At 43.4% G+C, this 25,033-nt stretch overlaps 1 protein-coding gene across 1 annotated transcript in view; it reads right to left on the reverse strand.

Annotated features, from left to right (window-relative positions):
* Positions 1 to 1,243: 1,243 nt before the first annotated feature.
* shisa9a (shisa family member 9a) overlaps positions 1,244 to 25,033 on the reverse strand; it is a 35,404-nt gene continuing 11,614 nt past the window's right edge. Inside the window, exons 3-4 of the mRNA XM_044102756.1 lie at positions 11,964 to 12,155; positions 1,244 to 4,029 (exon numbers count right to left, since the gene is read on the reverse strand). Of these exons, the coding sequence (XP_043958691.1) occupies positions 3,188 to 4,029; positions 11,964 to 12,155 (1,034 nt within the window). The 3' untranslated portion in view covers positions 1,244 to 3,187. The remainder of the gene's footprint in view (positions 4,030 to 11,963; positions 12,156 to 25,033) is intronic.

Here is a 25,033-nt window from a genome sequence, read left to right on the forward strand (position 1 = left end):
TTCCTTCTGCAGTCGTGACGCGTTTTAAAGTGACGTAACTTTTATAAAATGTTTTTATATTTGTTGAAATATGATGTGAGTTTAATCTGAGACAATCTGTGGAATAATCCATATCCTCTGCCTCCCAGTGCTGACTGGAAACAACCAGTCAGATTTAGGGGGCGGGTCTTAGTGCTGTCAATCATGGCCATATACATGTCATGAATGCTAATTTATGCTAACTAACATGCTAATGTTAGTTAGCATAGCCACAGATGGCAGCACCTGAACAGCTTTTCTGTAACAGTGAGTTGTTTCTCCACTACTAGCACATTTAGCAGCGCATACATGGGCATAATTGACAGCGCTAAGCCCCGCCTCCTGGCTCTGATTGGTTTTTGGTTATTTTCTTCAGAAGGCAGTAGCAGCTCAGGGATGAAATGTAGGAGATCGATCTTTTCACAGATTATCTTCGTCGTGGTGAACAACATGTGAAAACATTCTTCGTAAAGTAACGTTCTGTTGGTTGGGCCCTATGTGGTTTAGTCCCATTGGGCCCCATGTGGTTTAGTCCCATTGGGCCCCATGTGGTTTAGTCCCACTGGGCCTCATGTGGTTTAGTCCCACTGGGCCTCATGTGGTTTAGTCCCATTGGGCCCCATGTGGTTTAGTCCCACTGGGCCTCATGTGGTTTAGTCCCACTGGGCCTCATGTGGTTTAGTCCCATTGGGCCCCATGTGGTTTAGTCCCACTGGGCCTCATGTGGTTTAGTCCCATTGGGCCCCATGTGGTTTAGTCCCATTGGGCCCCATGTGGTTTAGTCCCATTGGGCCCCATGTGGTTTAGTCCCGTCGGGCCCCATGTGGTTTAGTCCCACTGGGCCCCATGTGGTTTAGTCCCATTGGGCCCATGTGGTTTAGTCCCGTCTGGCCCCATGTGGTTTAGTCCCGTCTGGCCCCATGTGGTTTAGTCCCGTCTGGCCCCATGTGGTTTAGTCCCATTGGCCCCATGTGGTTTAGTCCCGTCTGGCCCCATGTGGTTTAGTCCCGTCTGGCCCCATGTGGTTTAGTCCCGTCGGGCCCCATGTGGTTTAGTCCCACTGGGCCCCATGTGGTTTAGTCTTGTCGGGCCCCATGTGTTGGTCATGTGACCCTGGAAGGAGAAGCGTGTTGCACAGCATTATTCAGTAACAGCCGGCCTCAGTGTCAGGTGACCTTTGACCTCTGATTGGCGGCATGGTTAGACTCTAGCAGTTTCTCTCAGATTTGCTTCCTGCCGCTCCAGCAGCTTCTGCCTTCTCACCTGAACGTTTCTTCTGCTTTAACCAGGGAGACGGAAACGCTCCGGATGGGAGAGCTGGATCTGGATCTGAATCTGAATCTGAATCTGGATCTGAATCTGGATCTGAATCTGAATCTGGATCTGAATCTGAATCTGGATCTGAATCTGAATCTGGATCTGAATCTGGATCTGGATCTGGATCCGCCCAGCTCACATGGAAACATGCAAACTGGCTTGAAGAAGCCCTTCAACGATTTGGCCTATTTGTCACACTCACAGGTTTATTTTTATATTTGAGTCATTTAACCCACATAGATTCTTCCAGATGGTTTTTCTCTCTTTCTGTTGGTAAAACTGGAGTTCAGAAAATGATCTGATAGAAAAATAAGAGCTTTAGAAAGGTTAGGACAATTCTTTAAATATATTTTATAGCTTTTGCGAACATTAAATTGCACAAAATGATCCCAGCCGTCTGAAAAAGAATCTTTGAACAATTAAAGGTTTAAATTTATGTTTGGTCCCTGGTTTAAAAAGTTTCAGATGAGAAGCTTTAAACTCGTTCTTTAGCCATTTGGTCCCACAACCCCCGGTAGCGCGGCGCCCCGGTAGCGTGGCGCCCCTATATTTCAGCTACTCAACGATGCCTCTTCTTACAAATGTTTTAGTTAAGCTTTTCAAAAAATCTGCAAAAAATGTTGTTTTGAATGAGTTTCACAGAAAGTGTCTGCGTCCTGAACGGGTCGTGACATCAGGACATCAGGAGTCAAAGTCTCCGTTGTTAGACGATCTCTGGCACCAATAATTATTGCAGATCTTCATCACTTGTTTTTTTTCCCCAACGACTTTTCTTCTCACAATATTAACGTTATTCTGCTAATGTTACAACTTTATTCTCATTATTTAAGACTCTGTCTTAATTTAACTGGGCATCAGACGCTCTGAAGGGGGAATAGAAAGTTAATTATTGGTCTGTTTCCATATTAAACTGTTATTGTTCTGACCTCCAGTCAGCAGATCCTATCTGATGTTTTTCCTCCTGCTGGTTCTTCCTGACGCCTGTAGATCAGTAAAGCAGAAGTTTTTCTCCGGTTGAGCATCACTCCATTTTATTTCTGTTCTTTTATTCTGCACAGATTCTGTATTTTATACTTTTTGTCCGTTTTTGTTCTGTTTTCTGTTTTCATTAACCACAGCTTCGGTTGTTTTTAAAGTTTCTCCATAAATAAACTTTGACTAGGTCATTATAGTTGAAAACATTCATCCTGTTTAGTTGTTTAGTTATTGTATTAAAATAGCTGCCAGATTATTAAAACTGAAGAATCTCAGGGATTAAGAGGATTTAATCTCTGATTGAATCTTTGGGATCCAATCAGATTTAAAAACCGTTTGAATTTTTCTGTTTTTGCTGCATCTACCTCAAATCTGAAGCCCATCATCATCATCATCATCATCACCATCATCACCATCATCATCATCATCATCATCATCATCATCATCATCATCATCACCTCTGTGTGCATCTGCCTCAAAGCTCTCAGGAGAAACGGTTGTGAATCATAAGCGAACGTTTCTTCCTCCAGACCGAATGGTGTTTTGTTGAGGAAGTCTCTCCTAAAGGCTTCTGGGTAAAAACTCTGTTTTTCTCCGTTACCATGACATCGCTCTTCATCTGCGATATTGCTATCAGGTTTGGTTTCTGACTCTCTAATGTTGGACATCGTCACAGAGAAGGAGACAACTCGAACATCGGCACAAATGTACAAACATGGCCTCAGGTATGTACTGTCTGTCGTCAACGTCTGAAGTGTGATCTGATTGGTTGGCTCTGACTTCAAGGCAACGTTCACTCAGATGACGAAGCTCCGCCTCCTCCGGAGCTCCCCAGGAGGCGCCGTCTCCAACTAGAGATTATTCGCGTCTCTTGCTCTCACACAGTCACCTCCGTCTTGCTGTTGGTCACAAAGTAGGGCTGCGTGGGCAGGAAGTGCTGGCTGTGGCTCTGGCCCCGGGTGCCGTGCAGCTGGTTGGGCTCCAGCACCGTGCACTGGGGCCTCTTGTGCCCGTAGCTCTTCCTCCTGCCCACCGTCTCCGTCCCATCCCAGGCCTTTATGCCAAAGCCCGCCGCGTGCCCAGCGATGGTGTTGGAGCTGTAGGCGAGCGGCCGGCCCATGGTGGCCGAGCTCGAGCCAAAGGCGGTCCCCACGGCCCTGGACATGCCGCTTGGCATCGTCCCCACCATGTGCGCCAGGGAAGAAGCCCCGAGTCCTGGCGCCTTGCTACTGTGGGTGTGGCTGTGCGTGTGGGAGCTGTAGGAGCTGTGGGCCGCGTGGCCGCCTTTGGGCTTTTGGCCGTTGGGCTTGAGTCCGCCGCTGCCGCCCGCAATGTGCCGTTCCGACGGCAAGGTGGAAACGGACGAGATGCTGGGCATCTCCATCACGTAGGTGGCCACAGGCTCTGGAGTCAGTTGACCTAAAGAGGTCATGGGGGTTATGGAGGGCATTGGGGAGAGCGAGGTCATCTGCGGCATGGATGTCATCGCTGTCATTGAAGCCATTTTGGCCATTGAAGCCATCTGCGTCATAGAGGGATTCAAGGGGTTAGAGGTGAGGGGGTTTGACAGCATGGTGTTGGCGGCCATCGGCGGCGTCATCGACAGGTTGCCCATGGCGCTCCGAGAGTTTCCCATCGGTTGGAGAGGAAGGCCGCCCTTCGTCGGGAGCTCCACCATCAGCCGCCGCTTGTTGTAGATTTCTCCGTTGTACTTTGCAGCTGGTGGGAGAAAAAGACACAAAAATAGACTGAAGTTCAATGCCAACAAGCTGCTGAAGAGCAAATCAGAACCGCAGAACCAACGGTAGAAGGTGCTGCTTACTGAGAGAAATCACATAAAAACATGAAATACACTGAACTGCCAGAGAGAGCAGATAGCAGACTGGAGGATTTTAACTTTTAGCTTCTTGTTATCAAAATGGCCAAACAGGGAGCACAGCTCCTGCAACGCCTGCAGGGAGAGGCCGGTTCTGATTCTGGAGGAGTGAAGTCTGAGGAAAAGCCAGGATGGATCTTACTTTCCTCTTAAGAAGATTAAAAAGTCCAGAGGGAGAAAAATTCAGAGAACCGAGCCACCTGAGACTTTCTAGGTGCAGCTTAAGACGCAGTTATCAGGTTAGCTATTAAACTTTAGCATCTTTTAAAACTCATTTTTGGTAACGTTTTGACCCCCTTAAAGATTTATTCTAACCTGACCTGATAATTTCCTTTATTAAACCAAGCCAACATAGCCTGATGTGAAAAAGGAAAATCCCCTTTAAGCCAGTTGCTGGTTTTCTTGCCTTTGAGCAAAGATTGCCAGAGGAGAAACTTTGACCGATTCTTTGGAGAATTAATTAAATTCAGACAATTTGAGGGATTTTCCATAAATAATCTGTTAAAGTTTACAACTCAGCATCCCAACCAGATTTAAGTTTGGACTTTGACTACGCCACATACCTCCTTTTAGCTTTTTACTTTTTTTCAGGCGGTTCTGGTTCTGGTGTGGTTCCTGGTTCAAATGAGTTTCTCTGGAGTCCCAGAACCTTAGAGAAGGTTCTGGGACCGTTTCCAGATCAATAGACGTCAGAGATTTGGGATTTTGAAGGTCTTTCGCCTACTTCATGCCGTAAGACGGGTTCTGTTTGAGTGGTTTCCTGATCCTGCATTCACACCAGCCCTGTTTCTCTGTATTCGGGTCGAGCTCCTTGAAAGAAAGGTGTGAGACAAAATGGGGATTCTTTCCCACCTGTCCAGTTCAGTCCACTTCAATCTGACTCCAGTCCATTTGCCTACAAAGTCCAGTTAGTTTTTTGGCGGTATAAATGCTCCTTGAACTTTGACCTCTGGTCTGGGTTCGGTTGAAGTGAACCCTGGTTCGGTTTGAACTCCAAGCGGACCAGAGACCGCTCCAAAAGCAGGAAGTGGACTACAGCGCAGGGCATTCTGGGTAAACACAACCAAAGCTAACATGCTAGCCTAGCGCTAGCAGCAGAAATGTCTCCTGGTCTTCAGCCAAAGACTAAAGAGAAATCCTCCAACACTAAAATCTGACGCCTCCATCTTGTTTCCATCTGGTGAAGAAGGAAGTTGCTCTCAGTGTCTTCAGAGGTTTTTGTGTGGTTTCCTTCAGTGGTTGTTGGTGCAGCGCCCCCACAGGCCAGGAGGGGAACAGGCTGGTTTGACTCAGAATCTGGTTCCAGTAGAAACGGGTCGACTGGACCATCAGGAGGAAAAGCTCATTTAATTTACTAAAATCAAGTGAACAAGCATAAGTGAGGCATGTAAGACAGAATCAAAAACATTTGCTTAATTCATCCACGGTTCATTCTAATTATAAGAAAAATCTGACAACATTTTGCAGCTCTGAGGATCAGCAGTAAGATTTGTGAGAAATGTTCCTCTAAACATTTCAGGCAGCAGACCCACAATAATCCACACCAACAGTTTGTTGTTTAGAGCATCTTCTGCCCAGTAAGCGTGTGTGTGTGTGTGTGTGTGTGTGTGTGTGTGTGTGTGTGTGTGTGTGTGTGTGTGTGTGTGTGTGCTAAGCGTCTGAGCAGTCAGCTTTAAAGCCTGATATTTATTCCTTCCTCTGTCAGTTAGCGTCACCCAGCTCCAGTCTCTCTTATCTCTGTAAAATGTGACCTTTTTCGCGGCCGATCCGCGCTCACAGTCGACTCATTACTCTTTAGCTCCTCGTCGCCTCCCTGTCCTTGAAGATAAAGTTTACACACTCAGTGAGTCTGCTTTGCTGCTGTAACTATAAATCTAGTTTATCACTGTGAGCGAAGGAGCGAGGCTGCAGCCGAGGATTGTGGGTGAGGACTGCGGCGGCGGGGGAAGCAGCATCTCCTGCCAAGCCGCTACCAGACCTCCTCCTGGGATCAAACCTGCTCAGGCGACAGGTGAATGAGTCTGAAGCCAGGCGGCTCGGCGCTGAAACATCCTGGGGAACAAGAAGAGGAGCATAGAGCCGGCGGCCGCGCCGAGTGAGACGCAGAATCCCACAAAGACAAACAATCACCGCAGGAAAACTATCAAATCTGGTTCTCCTCAGCTAGTCATGTATATTTAGCTTTAAAGATCCGATTGATCTGTCACTCCTGCCAAAGGTTATTTTTAAGATTAGTCCTAGTTTGCCATTTCATTTCCTGCCTCTGTACCTTTAAAAGCCGCAGACTCGTCATAAAGTCTGATTAAACTGCCTGCTAACGTCAAACACCAGTAACCTTGTTTAAAACGTTCTGGAATAACCTTCTATGTTTTAATGTCACACGTGGTTCTTCATTTGCAGTGGTGGGCACATGTCCACTAATCAGCTAATGCGCTAATTATGGAGCTAATTTTAGCGCCATACTCAGAATGTGTTGCTAGTTCTACAGTAAGTCTGTTTATCTCCTGCTTGGTTTGTCTTGTCGGCGTCAATTAGGCAAAACCAGCAACGGAGTTAGAAAAACTCAACAACTGAAACCATGAAAGATCTGATCTGAAGAATCACTAACTGCAGCGCTAACCGTGAAGATCGGTGTGCTAAATTTTACTTTGTTGAAGGCTATGCATTAGCACAATGCAACACATGGTGGAATTTAGTGTTTTAGCATTAGCTTCTGCTAAACACTGTGTTTGTATCATGTTTTAGCATTAGCTTCCACTGTGTGCCATGTTGGTATAGCGCTCTAGCATAACTTTAGCTGAATACCGCATTGGTGTAGCAAATTTAGCATTAGCTTCTGCTTAATTCAGTGTTGGTATATTGTTTAGCATTACCACATCCATGTGTATTCAGCGTTAGCATTAGCTAAATGGCATGTTGATGTAGCGCTTTAGCTAACATGTATGATGAGTGCAGCTGGCCTTTTAGTTAGCCTGTTACGGTTAGTACAGGCTAACCGCAACTGTTAGCCTGTTACGGTTAGTACAGGCTAACTAAAAGTACTCTCTCCCTTCAGGCTTTTTATTTCCTGTTAAATTACAACAAACTCCAGAAACTGAGGCGTTTCTGTGACCAGGATCGATGGATCAATAGGTTTTACAAATAATTATCTGTAAAGTATAATTTCATGATCAGAAAGTTTTCATACGCCAGGCTCAGGGGAGAAGCCTGGGCGATGTCTCTGCTTTGTAAGACTCTGGATGGATTTGGTTTAAATTCAGACCTGGAGATGGAAAAGGTCATGAAGCTGCTGCACTGATACATATTTACGGTAAGCTGTAGACTCATCTGCAGGCAGGAGTTTAGCTACAAATCTGTTGAGACTTTGGGGAACATGGCTGAAGTTTTTCCAGGTGCTGCAGTCAACGGGTTTAAACATCATGAAACAGAACAACCTGCTGCGTTGGAGGAGATTTCCAGGCAGATTCAGCCTCAGAGATTCAATGAAAGGTAAAAATGTCAAGGAGTTTCGCGTTGAGCTCCTTTCCCTTAATTACGAGGGTTTTACTGCCTATGGAAACTGAATGTACAGCAGAAATGACTGGTGAGACCCAGCAGGACGTTTGTTCGTAACACAGAGGCCATAATTGGTCATTTGTTCCAGCAGGAGAACAAGTGGTGGATCCAAGAGATCATTAGTTGCTTCTGCGCCTCGAATCCAATAAAGTGACCTTCCAGAGGCGTCCAGGGGGACGGAGGAGTGGGCCGCCGACCGACAGAGGGGAGGCTGATGGGGCCGCTGGGGAAGAGTAGAGGGGCAATTAAAGAAGGGGGCAGATCTGAGGCCTGGTTCCACTTTAATCAGGTCAACAGGCAGAAAAAAACAAAAATCTGCTGCAGACAGATGATGCACTCCTTCCTGTTTATGGCAGGCTGTTTTACCATAAAATCAGCTTTACAACATTCACATTCCAAATATCTGAAGTTGTTTCACGACAAGATGTATTACAAAATAAAAATATCTGTAATTACATACTTATTGTTATGAATGATTCAGCATTTTATTTCATGGAAGTTTTAAATCCAGTAAATTACTGGCCGTCTGAAACATACATCAATAATTAAATTATGATGTCACAGAATAAATAGGAGACATTAAACTTTTTGTTCTGACTTGTTTCAGGGAAAGCTAAGAGTGCTAAATGTCCTCAAAGTTAGCAAAAAGGCTAAACTGCTAAATGACAGATTAGCTCTGCTGTTAGCGTGTTAGCGGAACCAGGTTTGACATCAAAACATGAAAACAGAACTGCAGACAAGATTACTGATGTTTCCTCCGTGAACTTGGTGCCAATAACATCCCAGTAAATCGATATCTAACCAGAGCTTTATGATGTCAGCACTTAGCAACGGCTAGCCATGACTGGGTGACGGATTGTTCCCGTTTTTCTCCCCAGTTTCCCGTCGTCTTGTTGAAGAGATTTCTGTCCGACGCTGAAGGAGAAATCTCCCTTCAATTAGCAGAATGACATGAGCGGCCATAGCAGCAGATCACAATTAGCTCTCAAACGATTCTTTGATGAGGGAGACGGAGCGAGGCGGATTAGGGAGGAAAACTGAAGAGGAGAGGAGGAGAGAGGAAGAGGAGGCCCAGACATTAAAGGTTACAAAAGCAGGCAGGAGGAAGAAAGATGTAAAAGATGAAGAGTCTGCTTCAGAAGCAACCAGAACGTTGCTGGTAGATTTGACTTTCAAATCGCTGCCTGAACCCGTCATGATGTTCAAAAGTTAGACACAGAACATAATTGTGTTTCTGTGAGGAGCCGCGGCGGGGGCCGGGCATCTTTAACAGGAAATATTATGTTAAATATGAACCTTGGAAATGTTTCCAGACGGGTTGGATTGATTCTGTGGCCTGCAGGCAGCCGCCGTCGCTGCGGCTTTCCCTCGTTCTGCCGCGTTTCTGCTCCTCTGCTTTCTGCCAGTTTGTCATCAGCTTCCAGGAAATTTAGTGTCTGAAAACGACTCGCTTTCCTCCCGTCTTCATTTCAGGGAGTAAACAGCAGCATCCGCCTGAGGCGCAGACAGGTTACTGCCAGGCAAAATGTCAGCGTGTTTCTCCACACACAGACTTTAACTAGACACCTGCAGCTGGTCTTCAGAGCTCTCCCCTCATCTCCACCTCAGTTTGTCACATTGTTACAATAACTGTGAACGATGAGTGCAGCTAACCTTTTAGTTCTTCTTTAATTAGAAGAAATAACAGATTTCTTCTAATTAAAATCTGAAAATGGTGGTAAAGGAGTGGCTGAGTCATGCTGAGGGGATGCTTCAGCTGGTCAGAATGAAGGAAAATCCTGGAAAAATTATCACAAACACTCAGCCAGAGGTAAGACACGGTGGTTTAGATCAAACAATGGCCTAGTCAAAGTCCTGAATCCAATGTGCCCATCTGACCGAGCTTAAAAGAATGAACCAAACTTCTGCCTGCAGGTGGTTTTAAACTGGGGATGTAATACAGATACAAGCCACACCTTTCAGATTTTTATCTTTATTATGTAAACTAACATGTTTGAACTTTCATCATGTTTTCCCTGCAGTGTTAATTCTGTATGTCTGAGAAATCCTCCAATCTCCATGGCAACCATTCAACTGTTAAATGCCTGGGTGGACCTAGCCCCGCCTCCGAGATGAAGCTCCTCCCTCACTCAGCTCCTTCAGACTAGCCAGCAGCAATTAGCAAACAGCTGCTCATAGGAGCTGCTGCTCAGAGCAATGCTGGTAAAAACGTTAAAGAGTTTATAGAGGAGCCATGTTGGGACGACTTCCTGGGGGCGGAGCTTCATAAAGAACAGGATTTCTTAAAGAGACAGAGACCCAATTTCAAGAAGCTAAATCAGAAATTAGGATTTGATATTTCTAGCATTTTTATAGCTGAAGGTGACATGGTTAGATTGTACCTGCAAAACACGACACTGCCCCTTTAAAACATGCTGACATGTTTTTCTGCATATATTTATGTTTATTTAACAAATAAAATGCTAAATATCCAGCTGGGCAGTTAAATCTGAACTCTGACCGCATCCTTTATAGCTTAACAACCATGACTCAGGTACCTGTTGCTCAGGTATCATAAACTCTGAACAGAGACGGAGAGCAGCGTCCGTCGGCTGGGCTCCTGTGAGACGGGATGAAAGGCGGCCTTCATCATCCGGGAGGGTTTTCCGCTCAGCTCTCACTCTGATCTGCTGAAGCTGCTGTCTGGGGAAAATTGGCATGTCTGCCTTCTCCATGGTGATTGGGATTTTTCTCCTCTTGTTCAATGCAGGTGTGAAATGAGAATCCATTTATTGTTTGATCTTCAAAGATTGACATCAGGATGTTCTCTGGTGGTTTTCACCAAACAAAATGATCCGAAATATGCAGAGAGCATCTGAGCATCGACTCATCCCACCTTCAGGGAATTACAAATCATCCCACCAGTCCAGTTCAGTCTGCTTGAACCTGACTCCGGTCCGCTTCAATCCAACTCCGCTCCACATTTCTACAAACTCCGGTCTGGTTGGTAAGGTGTGAACACTAATCGACCTCTGACCTCTGATTCTCCAAACCTCGGTCGGGGTTCAGTTGAAGTGAACTCTGGTTCAGTATGAACACCAAGAGGACCAGAGACCGCTCCAAAAGCAGGAAGTGAACTACAGAGCACTCTGGGTAAATCCAACCAAAGCTAACATGCTAGCCTAGCGCTAGCAGCAGAAATGTCTCCTGGTCTTCAGCCAAAGACTAAAGAGAAATCCTCCAACACTAAAATCTGACGCCTCCATCTTGTTTCCACCTGGTGAAGAAGGAAGTTGCTCTCAGTGTCTTCAGAGGTTTTTGTGTGGTTTCCTTCAGTGGTTGTTGGTGCAGCGCCCCCACAGGCCAGGAGGGGAACAGGTTGCTCAGAGGGTTTGGTTGGTTTGAATCTCTTGCTATATTTCACTAAGTTTAATAATTAAGATAAAAGCTGATTTTGGTGATTTTCAGCTTTTCAGCCAAAGTTGCTGGATGAACGAAGTTTCTACTTATTATTTTAAAGTTTGCTTATAAAACAGCTAATCTTTTGCATCATACTTATATTTTCCGTTGTATGGAAATTATGTTGGTAATAATTTTACCCTGATTACAATGTTTTCTGTTCTGAAAGACCAAATTTTTAGCGTTCTTGAATTATATTTGGGGCCGGACAAAATCAGTGTATGGGCCACAAATGACCCCGGGGCCGCAGTTTGGACACCCTGATTTTCCTCTGCTGATATATGAATTTATGCCGTTATTCATCAGTTTATGCAGTCAGGCGTCCAAACCGCCTCCTGTCGCTTCATGCAGAGATGCGGTTGCTGGTAATGAGTGGAAACTGGACTAAACAGGAGCTGGAGGCGGATTACCTGTCAGACAAACACAAACTGAATGATTGGAGTCGTCTGGGAAGATGCCGGTTTGTAAATGTGGGTGAATTTCAGATGGCCTGCGCTGGCAGCCGCCTCATCATGCACCAGGCTGTCTGCAGACGGCGGTTTGTGTCTTCCAGCGCGCTCAGGCATGCGGCGCAGTCAATAACTGCTGTCAGACTCCAGCAGGAGAGTCGCAGACTGGCTGCCCTTTGTGTTCAGGTCGTAAAACCTTCAATAAAATCTACTGGAGGGAAAACAAATCAATAAAAGCCTAATTGTGATGCCGTCCCGTCTCGGTACTGCCGCTCCTGCTCGGACCGGAGCCACCTGCTGTGTTTGACATGCTGTTGGCTGAAGCTGCCACTCACCTACGGCCTTCAGGGAGGCGTACTTGTTCAGGTCGGCGTTCTGCTGCTGCTGCTGCTGCTGCTGCTGCTGCTGCTGCTGCTGCTGCTGCTGCTGCTGCTCGTAGGCCTGAGCCAGCTGGCTGAGCGCCGGGTAGGGCTGCTGCGGGCCGACGCTGGAACTCGCTGCCACATTGTTGTTCAGCTTGCCGCCTTCTGGACAAACACAGGACAGGACCAGGTTAGCATCAGGTTAGCGTCAGGTTAGCATCAGGTTAGCACCAGTTTAGCATCAGGTTAGCACCAGGTTAGCATCAGGTTAGCACCAGTTTAGCATCAGGTTAGCATCAGGTTAGCACCAGATTAGCATCAGGTTAGCATCAGGTTAGCACCAGTTTAGCATCAGGTTAGCACCAGGTTAGCATCAGGTTAGCACCAGGTTAGCACCAGTTTAGCATCAGGTTAGCACCAGGTTAGCATCAGGTTAGCACCAGGTTAGCATCAGGTTAGCACCAGGTTAGCACCAGGTTATTTGTCTCATAAACAGTCCTGACGTAATGATAATTTAACAAATATGTAAAAAAATATATTTTCTGTAAAAGTGACGTACTGCAACTTTAAACCAACATGTTTTATCTGAGCTCATTAATAAACTCTATTCATAAAATGAGACATATCAAGCAAACCCATTTTTTTAGCCTTTAAATTCATTTTGTTTTGCACTTTGAGTCTTTAGCAAAGCAGAAAAGTTGAATCTAGTTTCTCCAGCTGCATCGATTTATTTCACTTCATTTCAGTGTTTTAAACTGTTACATCTGAACTGGGTCCTTTATTCCAACTAACCAGTTTAGTGAATCCACCATGTTTATTTCTTGAGCCATTTTTGTAGTCTAAATTCAAGGATGCTGAAACTACAAATGGATCGGGCTAAATGCTGGGTTGTTGGGTGAACTAACCTGCAGTCAGAACCTCTTAATGTCCAGTTATGTTTGATTTTTACTGGAAATGTTCCCACATCACTTTACTTGATGCACTTTAAGAACGAGTGTCTTAGCAACCTCCGCTAGCACAAAGAAGGATTCATTGAAACGATGGATGCCGCAAAGCGCTAAATGCTAATAATGCTAATAACGTTAAAATCACAACCAACTTTATTTCAGACATGAATTTAATTGGTTGGTTTGACATCCTGGTTGTTGTTGTGCTAGCAGTAGCATCATGCTAATGTTAGCGCTGTGTGCTAGCTGTTAGCTCTTCGGGATGGAACTGCGTGTTTTGAATAATATTGTTGCATAAACTGGCAAAGTTTCTCATTTTTACTCTTTAGACATTAAAGGTCAAAGTTCAAAGGTCAGTTCATGTTACACACTGATGGATTATTAAATGAGCTGAAAATTTTAACCTCTTTGGATAAGAAACAGGATTTAATATCTGCCTCAGTTTAATATAATTACCATAATTCAATATAATTTCTAATAAAAATGTATTTATACAGAAAGAGTTACTGTTGGAACAAAACTTATAAAATAATAATTTGGTTTAATGTAGTAATGAAAGAATAAATGTGTGAGAAATATTTGGCTCATGAATCATTTTTATCTGTCGTGGATTCGCCGCTGAAACTTCCTCTTCTGTCATATTCATATTAATATTTATGCTGTATTTCCATAAAGCTGCTGGTTATTTTGCTTTCAGCTATTTAACATGTTTAACAACAAGCATCACTCTGAAATACTCCTGTTATTATTGTTCTGCATTAATAATTGCAGCCATGCCAAAGATATTCATAACCTTTATGTTAACATTTAGCTGTGGGAGTTCAAATGTTAATATTTGGAATATTTTTTATTTTTATTTTTATTTTTTTTCTCGAACCCGCGACCACCGCGTCGAGAACTGAAGGCCTCCAAACGTGGGTCACGCTATCCCCTACGCCACCACAGCACGCCCAATATTTGGAATATTTTAATGATAAAAGTGACAATATGAACTAGTTATAATATCATTTTTATTTAACTGTATGATGATTTATATCTACTGAGATATTTAATCATATTTTTGACTTTACTGATATTAATGTGCTTGTGGAGAAAATACTAAAAATAACATTTTCATCAGTTTTTTTCACATTAACTGAAATTTGACAATGATAAATCAAAATTTGGATCATGATGAGAATTTTTCATGAATAATAAACAATGTACTCCTACACTGCAGCCAGACATATTTGAAAAGGATTAAATGTGTTAAAACGACACAAAGCTGCAGGAGAAACAGGAAATAAACCAGCTTTAACATTTCAGCCTCCACTCTGAATGATGCTGCACTCAGGCATTATGGCCACATTTCACCCTGTTATTTATTCTTCAACAAATGACAGTTTAATCTAAACATTTACTAATCACTAAAAACCTGGTTTCTGCAGTAACCAGGAGAAAAAGAAAACCACCTGGAAAAGTTCCTCAATCCTAATTCTTCAAACTGAGAGTAATCTGATTACTTTCTGCTGAAGGTAAGATACTCCCTTCTCAGACGTACTCCACAGAATCCCCACTTTAAACAAAGCAGAGTTCCTGTTACAGCAGAAATCTGTTCATATTAGTAGTTATTATCTGCCTTTACTGCTATATTTCACTGTGTGTGTGTGTGTGTGTGTGTGTGTGTGTGTGTGTGTGTGTGTGTGTGTGTGTTTAGTTCATGATTATGGCGCATTAATCCTAATATGGTGGTCTCATAATCTCATAATAAATTCTCCTTGTAATTAGATTAGACCTGAGAAGACGCACGGCGGCTGAAAGTTTGGAGGAACGATTCATTCCTCTCATGGAATGAATCGTTCGTTCGTTCAGAATGATTCATTCCTCTCATGGAATGAATCGTTCGTTCGTTCAGAATGATTCATTCCTCTCGTGGAATGAATCGTTCGTTCGTTCGTCCAGAACAGATCGATGGGTTTTCCTGTTTCTGCTAAATTCATTTCAGAAACATTTTATTATTTTATTTATTATTGTGATAACTTCTGGAAGCATCAGTTTCTGAGTTTCTGCGGCTGTTTGGCTCTCAGCCAACAGTGGAGGTTTGAGAGGAGAATCGGGTTTCAGTCTGCCGAGCCGAGCCGAGATCTCCAGGGATCTGAAGGAGCTGCGACACAAAGCAGGTTGTTTCTGCACTAATTAAACAATTATCCAGTCAGACCAAACACCCACAGAGAGGAAAACTGGAGGAAAAGCTTCCAGAACCAGTTCATGAGATCCCAGCTGCGCCGGTGTCGGTAGAACGAAACGGGTTATTTAATGAATCCTGATCGACCCAAAGCGTCTGATGTATGGAGACAAATTTGGCCCAATAATGTCACAAGCAAATATCATGTTTCAGAAATTTAAATCAGGAAAAAATGCATTTCTAAAATGAAGCTTTGAAAACCCTGTTGATGAAAAGCAGTAATTTACAGCAGTTAAATTACTGTAAATGTAACAGTGGCTGCATTAACTCTGACCTGTTAATGCAGATCAGGTTTCAGATGTTTTTCTCCAGGTTTAATTTTTCAAATAGTTTTTTAACATCTAATTTTTTTCAGATTTTATTTTATTCCTTTTAGTTTTTATATGTATTTAGTTTTACTTTCTACATTTTTTCAAAGATACTTTCAGATTTTATATATGTTTCACTTTTAAAAAGACAGAGTTTTACGAGGGCGGGACTTCCTTCATGATAAACACGCTTGGTGTTTTTAATCACATGTTCTCTTGTCTTTGTCATTTTGAAGAACAATTACCAGAAATGTGTCACATTAAATTAATTCCCCAGACGGACGACCAACAGAAGTTCCTTCACTCTCAGGTCAGCCTGGAAGGTAAATTAAGAAATGATCTTGAATGAATTAAGTTTGAATTTTTGATAATAAATTGGGTGTAATTCATTATTTCTTAACATGATACCATGAAAAAGGCCCACAGCATCACAGATCCTCCACCGTGCTCTACAATGCTTTTTGTGCCAAAAGGTTTAAAGTTTGATCTGAAACATTTAAGTGGGACAAAAACAAGAACTGCACAGGATGGATGAGATCTCAGTATTTTATAACTGTAAGTAATTTATGAGAATATCCAGTTAAAATAAAAACAGCGGATAGATAAACAGGAACAACACAAATGAAATGCAGGAGTTAATCTGCAGATGGTTCATAATCCAGATTACAGCCGAGCTGCATTCCTGCCTGTAAACGCCTGAAGGTCTCCAGCATGTTTACAAAGCCTGTTGCTACGGTAACGCTGCCTGAACGGTGGCCTAGTCAGTGCCGAACTCTGGTGTAAATATTCTGAAAACATAATATTATTATTATTGTGATTAATCTCCTGATGAATTCACAATAATCCGTATTCTAATTAAATCCCTCCAGATTATTTCAGTTTTTCTGATGAGGATTCAGCAGAACCTGGAACTTTGTGCAGCTGCTGAAGGTTTGATCTGAAGGGACAGATTGTCAGGATGTGTTTCATGTCTGAGCCGCTCTGCAGAGTTCAGCTCGCTGTGGATGCCGGAGAACAGCGGAGAAAACAGCGTCCGCCTCCCAGGAAGAGAGCATCATCTGCTCAGAATCACTGAAATCACTCAACGTCGGCGGATAACAGGAGTGACAAAATGAGGAGAGATGAATCTGAGCCGCCTGATGCAGTTTGGAGAATTTAAATGAGGAAGGATTGAAATGCAGAACCAGAACGCCGAGTTCTGAAAAATATCCGACTCTGAAACAAACCGGGACGCCGTCAGCAGCAAGAAAGATCTCACTTAGAAAAACTATTTCTATTACACGTTTACAGTTGGGACACAAATAATAGATGAGTCACTTCCTGATGCCACAGTTGGGAAATATAAGATATGAAACTTGTTCACTGTAAATGTTTATCAGGTTACGTTTGTCAACAACCCTGGCAGGATGGCAGCCAATTAAAAATCACACTGATGATTAGAACCAGAGTTGGTCAGTAACTGATCACATTTACCACAGCGCTGGTTCTGGTTCTGGTTCTGGTGGACCTCAGAGTGGATCATGACATGTTACTGAACCAACTAGACAGTTGGGAACTGAACTGGTTCCAGTCTGACATAAAGAACTGGGATTGCTTTGTTTAAATAGGAAACTTCTCATCGAAGAGGTCAGAGGTCACCTGAAGGGTTTCCCAAGGTTCAATCCAAGGAATCCTCCCACTGGCTCAGATTATAACAGGAAATCAGATCAGTTACCATGACGACGCAGATGATACACAGCTCTACATGATGATGTCACCAGGTGACCTTTGACCCCATTCAGTCACTGAACAGATGCTGAGAACAGAAAATAGTGTGGATGAGACAAAACTGAAGTTATTAAAGAGGAACGATCTAGAGTTTATAGATCTAGAGTTTATATATCTAGAGTTTATAGATCTAGAGTTTATAGATCTATAGTTTATAGATCTAGAGTTTATAGATCTAGAGGTATAGATCTAGAATAAATTCACAGCTTCAGTTATTGCAATCAAAAACCAGCGATCAGCCCGAGACCTGGGAGTAGTGATGACCTCTGACCTTTGACCTGAGCCTCCAGAGCCAGAGAAAGCCGGTTCCAAAGTGGATCTTTTAGCAGCTGCAGAACTTTTCCAGAACCAGAGACTAAAGTCTCAAATCAGAGAAACTCATCCAGGCTTTAGTCTTCACAGGTCTGATTGACAACCCAACGGCCCAGAACCTGCTGGACCAGAACCTGCTGGACCAGAACCTGCTGGACCAGAACCTGCTGGACCAGAACCTGCTGGACCAGAACCTGCTGCTTGCTGGAGTAAAATATGTTGAAGTAATTCTGCTCTTACTCAAGTATTTGTTTTGGGTCTTTGCCCATCTCTGGTTAAAACTTAGGAACAATGAAGATTCTGTGTTAGCATATTATTATTGGGGCCCAAAATAAAAATCTGCTTAGGGCCCCTAAAATGCATGGAGCGGCCCTGCAGCTGGACTTCATGTTTCCAGATTTGAATTTCCTAAAGCAACTGAATAAATGAGTTCTCTGCTCTCTGGAACCAAACGTTGCTCTACATCCTGAGCCGTTCAGCCACAGACTCATCTGAAAAACAAAAATTATTTCACAGATAGCGACGTTCAACAAAGGAAACTCTCTGCTCAGTGGCGTCTGAAGCGGCCCGTTCAGAAGCTATTTAAAACACTCACTGCGGATGTAATCCTGTACGGGGATGTTCAGTAATCCTGTAAAGGGCTTTCACTCTGACAATGGAGGGGATCACAGGATCCCCTGATTTGTTTCAATCAGAGTGTTTTGGTGCTGCAGGATGCAACACGACTGACAACTCACTGCCGTTCAGAAGGTAGAAAATAAAAACTCAACATTAACTCACTAAATCACCAGCAAACATCATTTCTTTACTTAGATCCAGTTTCAGCTAAAAGCACATAATAGATCTAATTTACCAATATTTAGCTCCATGAATATTTAGTTAGCAAGTTAGCAATTTAGCTCCAAAGTAATTATTTAGTTCTGGGCTAGCTAAATATTTTAGTTAGCTCTAAGCTAAATACTTAACTTCAAACTAAATATTAAGTTTTAAACTGTGACATTTATATGTGAATAACATGGTAACTGTTGTTTTCTGGCGTCTTATTAAATGGTTGCTGTTCATTTGTAGCTTTTCTCGGTGACGTTCAACAGGCCGCCGGTCATTACGTGATTTTATTACATTAGATTTCCGTGAGTCTGATAAGATGGAACTGAGTCACGAAATGAAACAGCCCGGTTTTCTCTCTTTGCAGAATGTTTCTGTAAATGTGCTCCAGGTTGAATCATTGTTGGTCCATTCAATTAGCCGCAGCGGGAAGCGGCGCATTTACACCCAGAACAAAGAGCCGGAGCGGCGGAAGGCGAGTTTCTGTTGGGCTGAGATTCACGGCGGGGCGGGAGGTTCGCGTCAGCGCCGAAGGGCATGTTTACATGGATCTGCTGAGCGTGGAGCGTCATCCTGGGATTACATTAAGCGTGACCGCGCTGATGAGCCAGTTTATGACCGGCAGGTAGCAGACAGGCAGCAGGCGCAGGAAACTGGGAACCTGGGCAGTCTGCAGCACGAAGCCCGACCCGGATGGTTCTGGCCGTACCGAACCATTCCTGACTCATCCATTATTCCCAGTTTGTGCTCCTCTTCCTCCTCCTGCAGCAGCAGAGCCTCTTCCTCTCCATCCCTCGTCATGGCAACAACGCTCTCTCCTGTAGTACCGCTCGGCGGGTTCGCATTGTCCCGCAGTCACCGGCGCCCACATATTAACACGCAGGCTGGCGGTTCTGAGCTCAACAAGTCATTGTTATGCAACCTGAGTGGAGCTGCCTGCTGCTCTCTGGGTCCGGTCCGGTTCGGTCCGGCCCGGTTCGGGTCTTCACGCCATCCTGGTGAAAGCTAAAAAAGCTCCGTGGTTCTTTGAAACACCTGCTTTGCTCTGGCAAAAACAAACAAAACGGCGTTTTATGAGTCACGTTGAACGTTGGAATCAATATTGATACAAACAGAGAAACTGAGAAAGACGAGCAGCAAACAGAACCGCTGCTGCTGCTGCTGCTGCTGCTTGTTGTTTTGTGATGTGAAAGCAGCAGCGTGCGTGTCTGCAGACATCCTTGGAGACTGCTAATGAGCTCATTCTCCAGCTATTAGGAGTCTCTCCCGCCGCCCGCTGTGTGCGCTCCTCTCTGTTTAGTCACACTGGAGATGCTGAGCAGGTTTTGTGTGAGCCAGTCTGTTTGCAGCCTTGACCCGCTCCCTGCAGCTCCTATCTCCCCCAACCAGCCCGGAGGCCCGCCATGCGGCCGCTGAGCTCCGAGCTTCAGCCGCCAGCGGGGCGTGAAATCCCGTTTGAGTTGTTGGTGGGGGAGGAAGTTGCTGAAATATCAAAGCCTTCCTTCCACTCAGCTCATAAATGGAACGTTTAGTAAAATACATGTTGTTTACATATTAGTTAAAGGGCCAGTATCATGTAAAATCAAATTTTTATCTTTCCATCATATTATAAAAACAAACTTGGAGTTTGACTTTGATTCTTTAATGTTTGTGAAATCCTTTAACCTCCATGGCAACCATTCAGCTGTTAAAACGCCTGAGTGGACCTAGCTCCGCCTCTGAGGTGCAGCTCCTCCCCCTTTCAGCTCCTCCAGACTAGCAGCAGCAATTAGAAATCATCTCCTGAACTCATTATAGGAGCTGCTGCTCAGAGCATCGCTGGTAAAAATATTAAAGGGTTAACAGAGGAGCCATGTTGGGACGACTTCCTGGAGGCGGAGCTTCAGAAACAGAGGAGCTTTAAAGAGACAGAGACTCAAAATCAAGATGTTAAATCATGAAGTCATCTGATATAAACAGCATTTTTATAACTCAAGGCAACATAACTAGATTGAAACAAGCCAGTTTAAACTTTTTTTAAGTTTTCTGCCGTATCCATTTGGTTTATTTTGCAAAACTGCAGCTAAAGAGCTAAACATGCATTTTACAAACCAAGTGTTTAAATATTTAGCTAACTGGTAGAAGGAAGTTTTGAAGTTATTATTATGAGAAACTGAAACAAGAAAACCTGCATAACTTCAAAATTCATAATTATGAATGAAGGTTGAAATTATGACTCCTGGACTGGATTCGTTCAGTTTTTAGCAACTTAACCCCAAATTCACCACATTTGATCATCACTGGAAAAAATTTGAAGTTTAAACTAAAGAAATAAAGTATTTTTATTCAGAAGATCCAGAAAAGAGCAAAAATATTGTCGGAGTGACGGGTCGGTCGTTGACTATCTGTGTTCACCCGGCAGCGCAGTGAGAGGGTGAACTCTGTTATCGTCTGAATACTTTAGAAAAATTAATAACTGAGACGGGTTGGAGGTTCTGGTTCTCTGACCCGGAAGGAACAGAACCTCCAACTTACTGAGGAGGAATGGTTGACCCCATTGCTAGGTGATATTGACCCCATTGCTAGGGGTGACGCTGTGATTGGTTCCTCTTCTTGGTAAACCGCCCAGCAGCGCGTTAGCGCTGCCTGCTGGTGAGGCGTTTGGACCAGAAGCTCAGTAAAGTTTCACATCCTCGTCACTCTAGACCAGGGGTCTCAAACTCCAGTCCTCAGCATGTTTTAGATGTACCACTATTCCAGAGCAGCTGGGGTGAGGCCCGGAATTGAGAAACACTGCTAGAATGTTCAATCTAGAATCTGTCCTGGCAGATCTCTGGTACGTCTTCAGTCTGAAATAAATCAGCAGGTTTCATCTCGGCTCTGATTGGTTGATTCATGAAACAAAATAAGAAATAAAAACTAATCTTCTGCTCCCAGTGATCAGTTGACAGAAACAAACCGATCGTTGAATCAATGATGATGAAACTGAAGCTGAAGGAATTTCCACGCAGCAGAACCTGCTGCTGGCAGAGCGCACAGACAGGAAGGAGAATGTTTCTCCTTCCTGTCTGTCTGTCCTCCATCTTCCCTCCTCCAGACTCTGAGGATCTCTGAACCTCTTCCTCTCTTAGGCTTCAGGAAAACACAAATAACCTCCAAACGTCTCCTAATAAATAAATTGAGTCCAATTCATCTCAGTATAAAGACTTTTACTATTAGAGGAGAGAATAGAGGGAAACTGTCACCATCTTGACCTCAAAATGTTCCTGTTTTATGACTAATAAATACATCAGATAGAATAGCCTAGTCAAAGTCCAGATCCAAAGCCAACAATTAAAAGTTCAGACATTCTCCATCCGAGCTGAGAGTTTGAGCTTCACAAAGAATAATGAATAAAAATGTTCCCCAACTGCTCACCAGAAGGTGGTTCCGACTCAAAAGCATGCCGCACTTTTCAGTTTTTTATTTGGAAAACTTTTGAAGATCTCCATTAGCCCCAGAAATTTTCCTGCTTAACTCATTAAGATCATAAAGATCAAGTTTTTTAAGGTTTTTTGCATCACATTTTTCCAAATATCTGAACAGAAACATGCATCTGATTGGCTGAGAGTCCTTCATCGCCATGGCGATGGACAGCGGCAGCATCATCGTTTTCCTGAGGTTCTTGGAGGTTATTTGTCAAACAGCCTCTGTTTCTGTTTGATGATTATTTTGGAAACAGGAAACTGTATTTGATTCGTCCTGCAGGAAGCAGCCGGTGAACTTTGACCTACTGGGCTGACCCTGAGTCATGAGTCGGCAGCCGGCCAACCAGCATCGGCTGAGGGCAACGTGTAGCTGGAGACGGTTGACGGCGTGTCAGCGGCGCAGACCCAGATGAAACTTGGGGCAGAATTCAGGATTTGATGTTGGATTTTTGAAGATGAAGTTTGGTTGGTTTGTGAAAATGGACCAAACTAACCCCAACCCAAACCCTAACCCCAACCCAAACCCTAACCCCAACCCAAACCCTATCCCTAACCCAAACCCTAACCCCAACCCTATACGAATCGTCACAAGATGGATCATTGTTTGGGTTCAGATCTGGGATACAAACAGAACCATGGAGACCAAGTCTGACCAGAGTTTCATTATGGTTCAGCTCACAGTCTGATTCTGACGTTTTCAGGAATCCGTTTTTCACTGGGCTGGGACTTTAACACACTAATTATGATTAATGGACTACACAGATTTTAATGAATTACATTTTCTAACAGTTAATTGCTTCTTTTATGCTCATGCGTTTGTGGTACGCCTCTAAATCTGAAGCTACAGCTACATCGCTAACGCCAGCTGTTTCTCGTTTCCCTCTGGGTTCGTTTCTGTTTCTAAACGATCTGATTGGACGCTGGAAAACCCTACTGCTGTCTTCACGTTGTGCTAACAGCAGTTAGCCTATCAGAAGCTATCCTAGCCTAAATTAGTATCTGAATGCAGCTAACGCTAATGTTAGCATCCACAGTCCAGATTTCTACTGAAGCTCCATAAATGATGAGAGAAACTGAAATGAACTCGTCTCTGATGATATTTATTCAATAATTTAGCAGCAGAAAAATGTTTTATTGAATTGAAAATGCTGCGTATTTTGTTGATAAATAGCTTGATTGAAATGTGATTGATTAATTAGAGCCTGATTAAAAACATGACTCAGTCTCAGCTGCAGTTTATCCTCCAGGTTCTGAACAAACATTTGAAAATGTGTCAGTCTGAAGCAGAATCAGCTGACCTGTCGTCATGGAGACGGGTTGGGTTGTCAAAGTGGAAGAGAAACTAATTAAAATCATCCACTGGTTTCCATTACTGATGGTGTCTAATGCTGTGATCTCCTGACCCCCAGCAGGCCCTCTTTATGTGTTTAAAGCTTAAAGCCAGCTGGGTGCTGGCAGGTTAAAGCCTCACAGCCAAATGAGCCGTTAACCCCTCTGACCTCTGACCTCCGACCCGCCGGCCGCAGGAGAATCAGAACAAAGTCTGTTAGATTCAGATTAAGGTGAAATTTCCGGCTGAGGCGACTTCACAGCGATCAGATTGAGGGAAAACCTGAGAAAATCTCTAAAACGTTCTTTAGTTATCCTTTATTTTATTATTTACTTTTCTGCCAAATTCTTTGATTTATTGATCCACTTCTACCCAGAATATCAGTGACTCTGGGTTAATATTAGAGCAAAGGAAAATAATAATGCAAATCAGACAATGACTGCCAAGACTAAAGAAGAAATAAAGTATTTTCTAACCTTCATAACTCTTTGTTCTTGTTGTCACATCATTTGGTTATTTTCTGATTGTCCTGAATGTATTTTCATGTCTTTCTTATTTTGTTGTTTCTTTTGTTTGTTCTCTTATCCGGTTATTTATTCTGCAGATCAGTACGTAATGTTTGTTTTATATAAACTGATTAATGAATATAATAACTTTTCTGCTGATGGTTGATGGTTTTTCTGGGTTCTTCAGCAACACAACGCTCCACACTCTTCCTCATCTTCTTCCTCCTCCTCAGATATGACCCGTTGAGCTTCCAGACTCGTAACTTTCTGACATTCTGCGCTCCTTTGCCGCCATGTCTGTCTGTCCTGCAGGAACTCGGCGCTTCATCCAGAAGTTGCTTCGCTCCTTTCCTCCATTTTTAGAGTAAAACTTTCCTCCTGTTTCTCTCGGGGGAAATCTGAGCGTCTGCTCTTCTCCTGGAAGTGGTTTCAGTTAGCAGAGTGAAAGGCCAGGCTGATGCTTCGGCCTCCTGATATCAGCACATGCTACCAAACACACTCTGCTCCCGCCAGGAGCCGCAGGGTGTGTTTACATGTTCAGCTTTCTAACCTGCTGTCAAAACCTTCCCTGCTTTCTGCGTGGCGCAGCACAAAGAAATTCAGCATCACTTTTTGCAACATTCTGGACTGACTGATGTAAATGCTGGGTTGTAACCTGGTCTGACGGAACGACATTTTACACAAAAACCCTGATTTATTTCTTACCATGAAGCCTTACTGTAAAAAACTAAAAATAATAATAAATATGAGAATTAATACTTAATATTAGCGAGATAAAGTAAAAATCTTGACTTAATTATTCTAAGTTATTTATTATTTATTTTCTTAGCGTGACCCTGATTGCAAATATCAAAACTCAAAATCTCAAGATCAGCAAACTGCGCATGCGCCGAGATCCTATTGGTCTGTAAATGAACGACACAAAAACTATTCTCAACAGAATAATGGTAACAATAAAACTCGGCTGCTGGGCGCCTGCAGGAGAGACTGAAGAAATGATCGGGAGCGATAGGAGCAGTTTTTGAATTCCATCTCCAAAATGCCAGAGGAATACCGAGAACATCAACGCTGGATAGAGTTTGTTTACTGGTGACAGGAGTTTTCTAGAAAATGCGACCAAAGTCACTGATGTTTCATCACATTTCAATATAAATAAGGAGCCAACAGCGGATTTACCAGACCAAATACCCACGACTGCAACATCTGTTCAGGTAGGTTTTTAGGATTTTTCTCTATCGTAATTTCATTTTGACGTCACACTTGCGTAATAAGAAAGCAGACAGTAAAGCTGGACTTAAAAATTCTAATAAAGAAGTGATGAAAGAAGTCTGAGTCAGTGAACGCATCACATCCAAACATGGACATGGTGCTGTGATTG

Source organism: Gambusia affinis, linkage group LG20, assembly GCF_019740435.1.
Source record: "Gambusia affinis linkage group LG20, SWU_Gaff_1.0, whole genome shotgun sequence".
Taxonomy (NCBI): Eukaryota; Metazoa; Chordata; class Actinopteri; order Cyprinodontiformes; family Poeciliidae; genus Gambusia; species Gambusia affinis.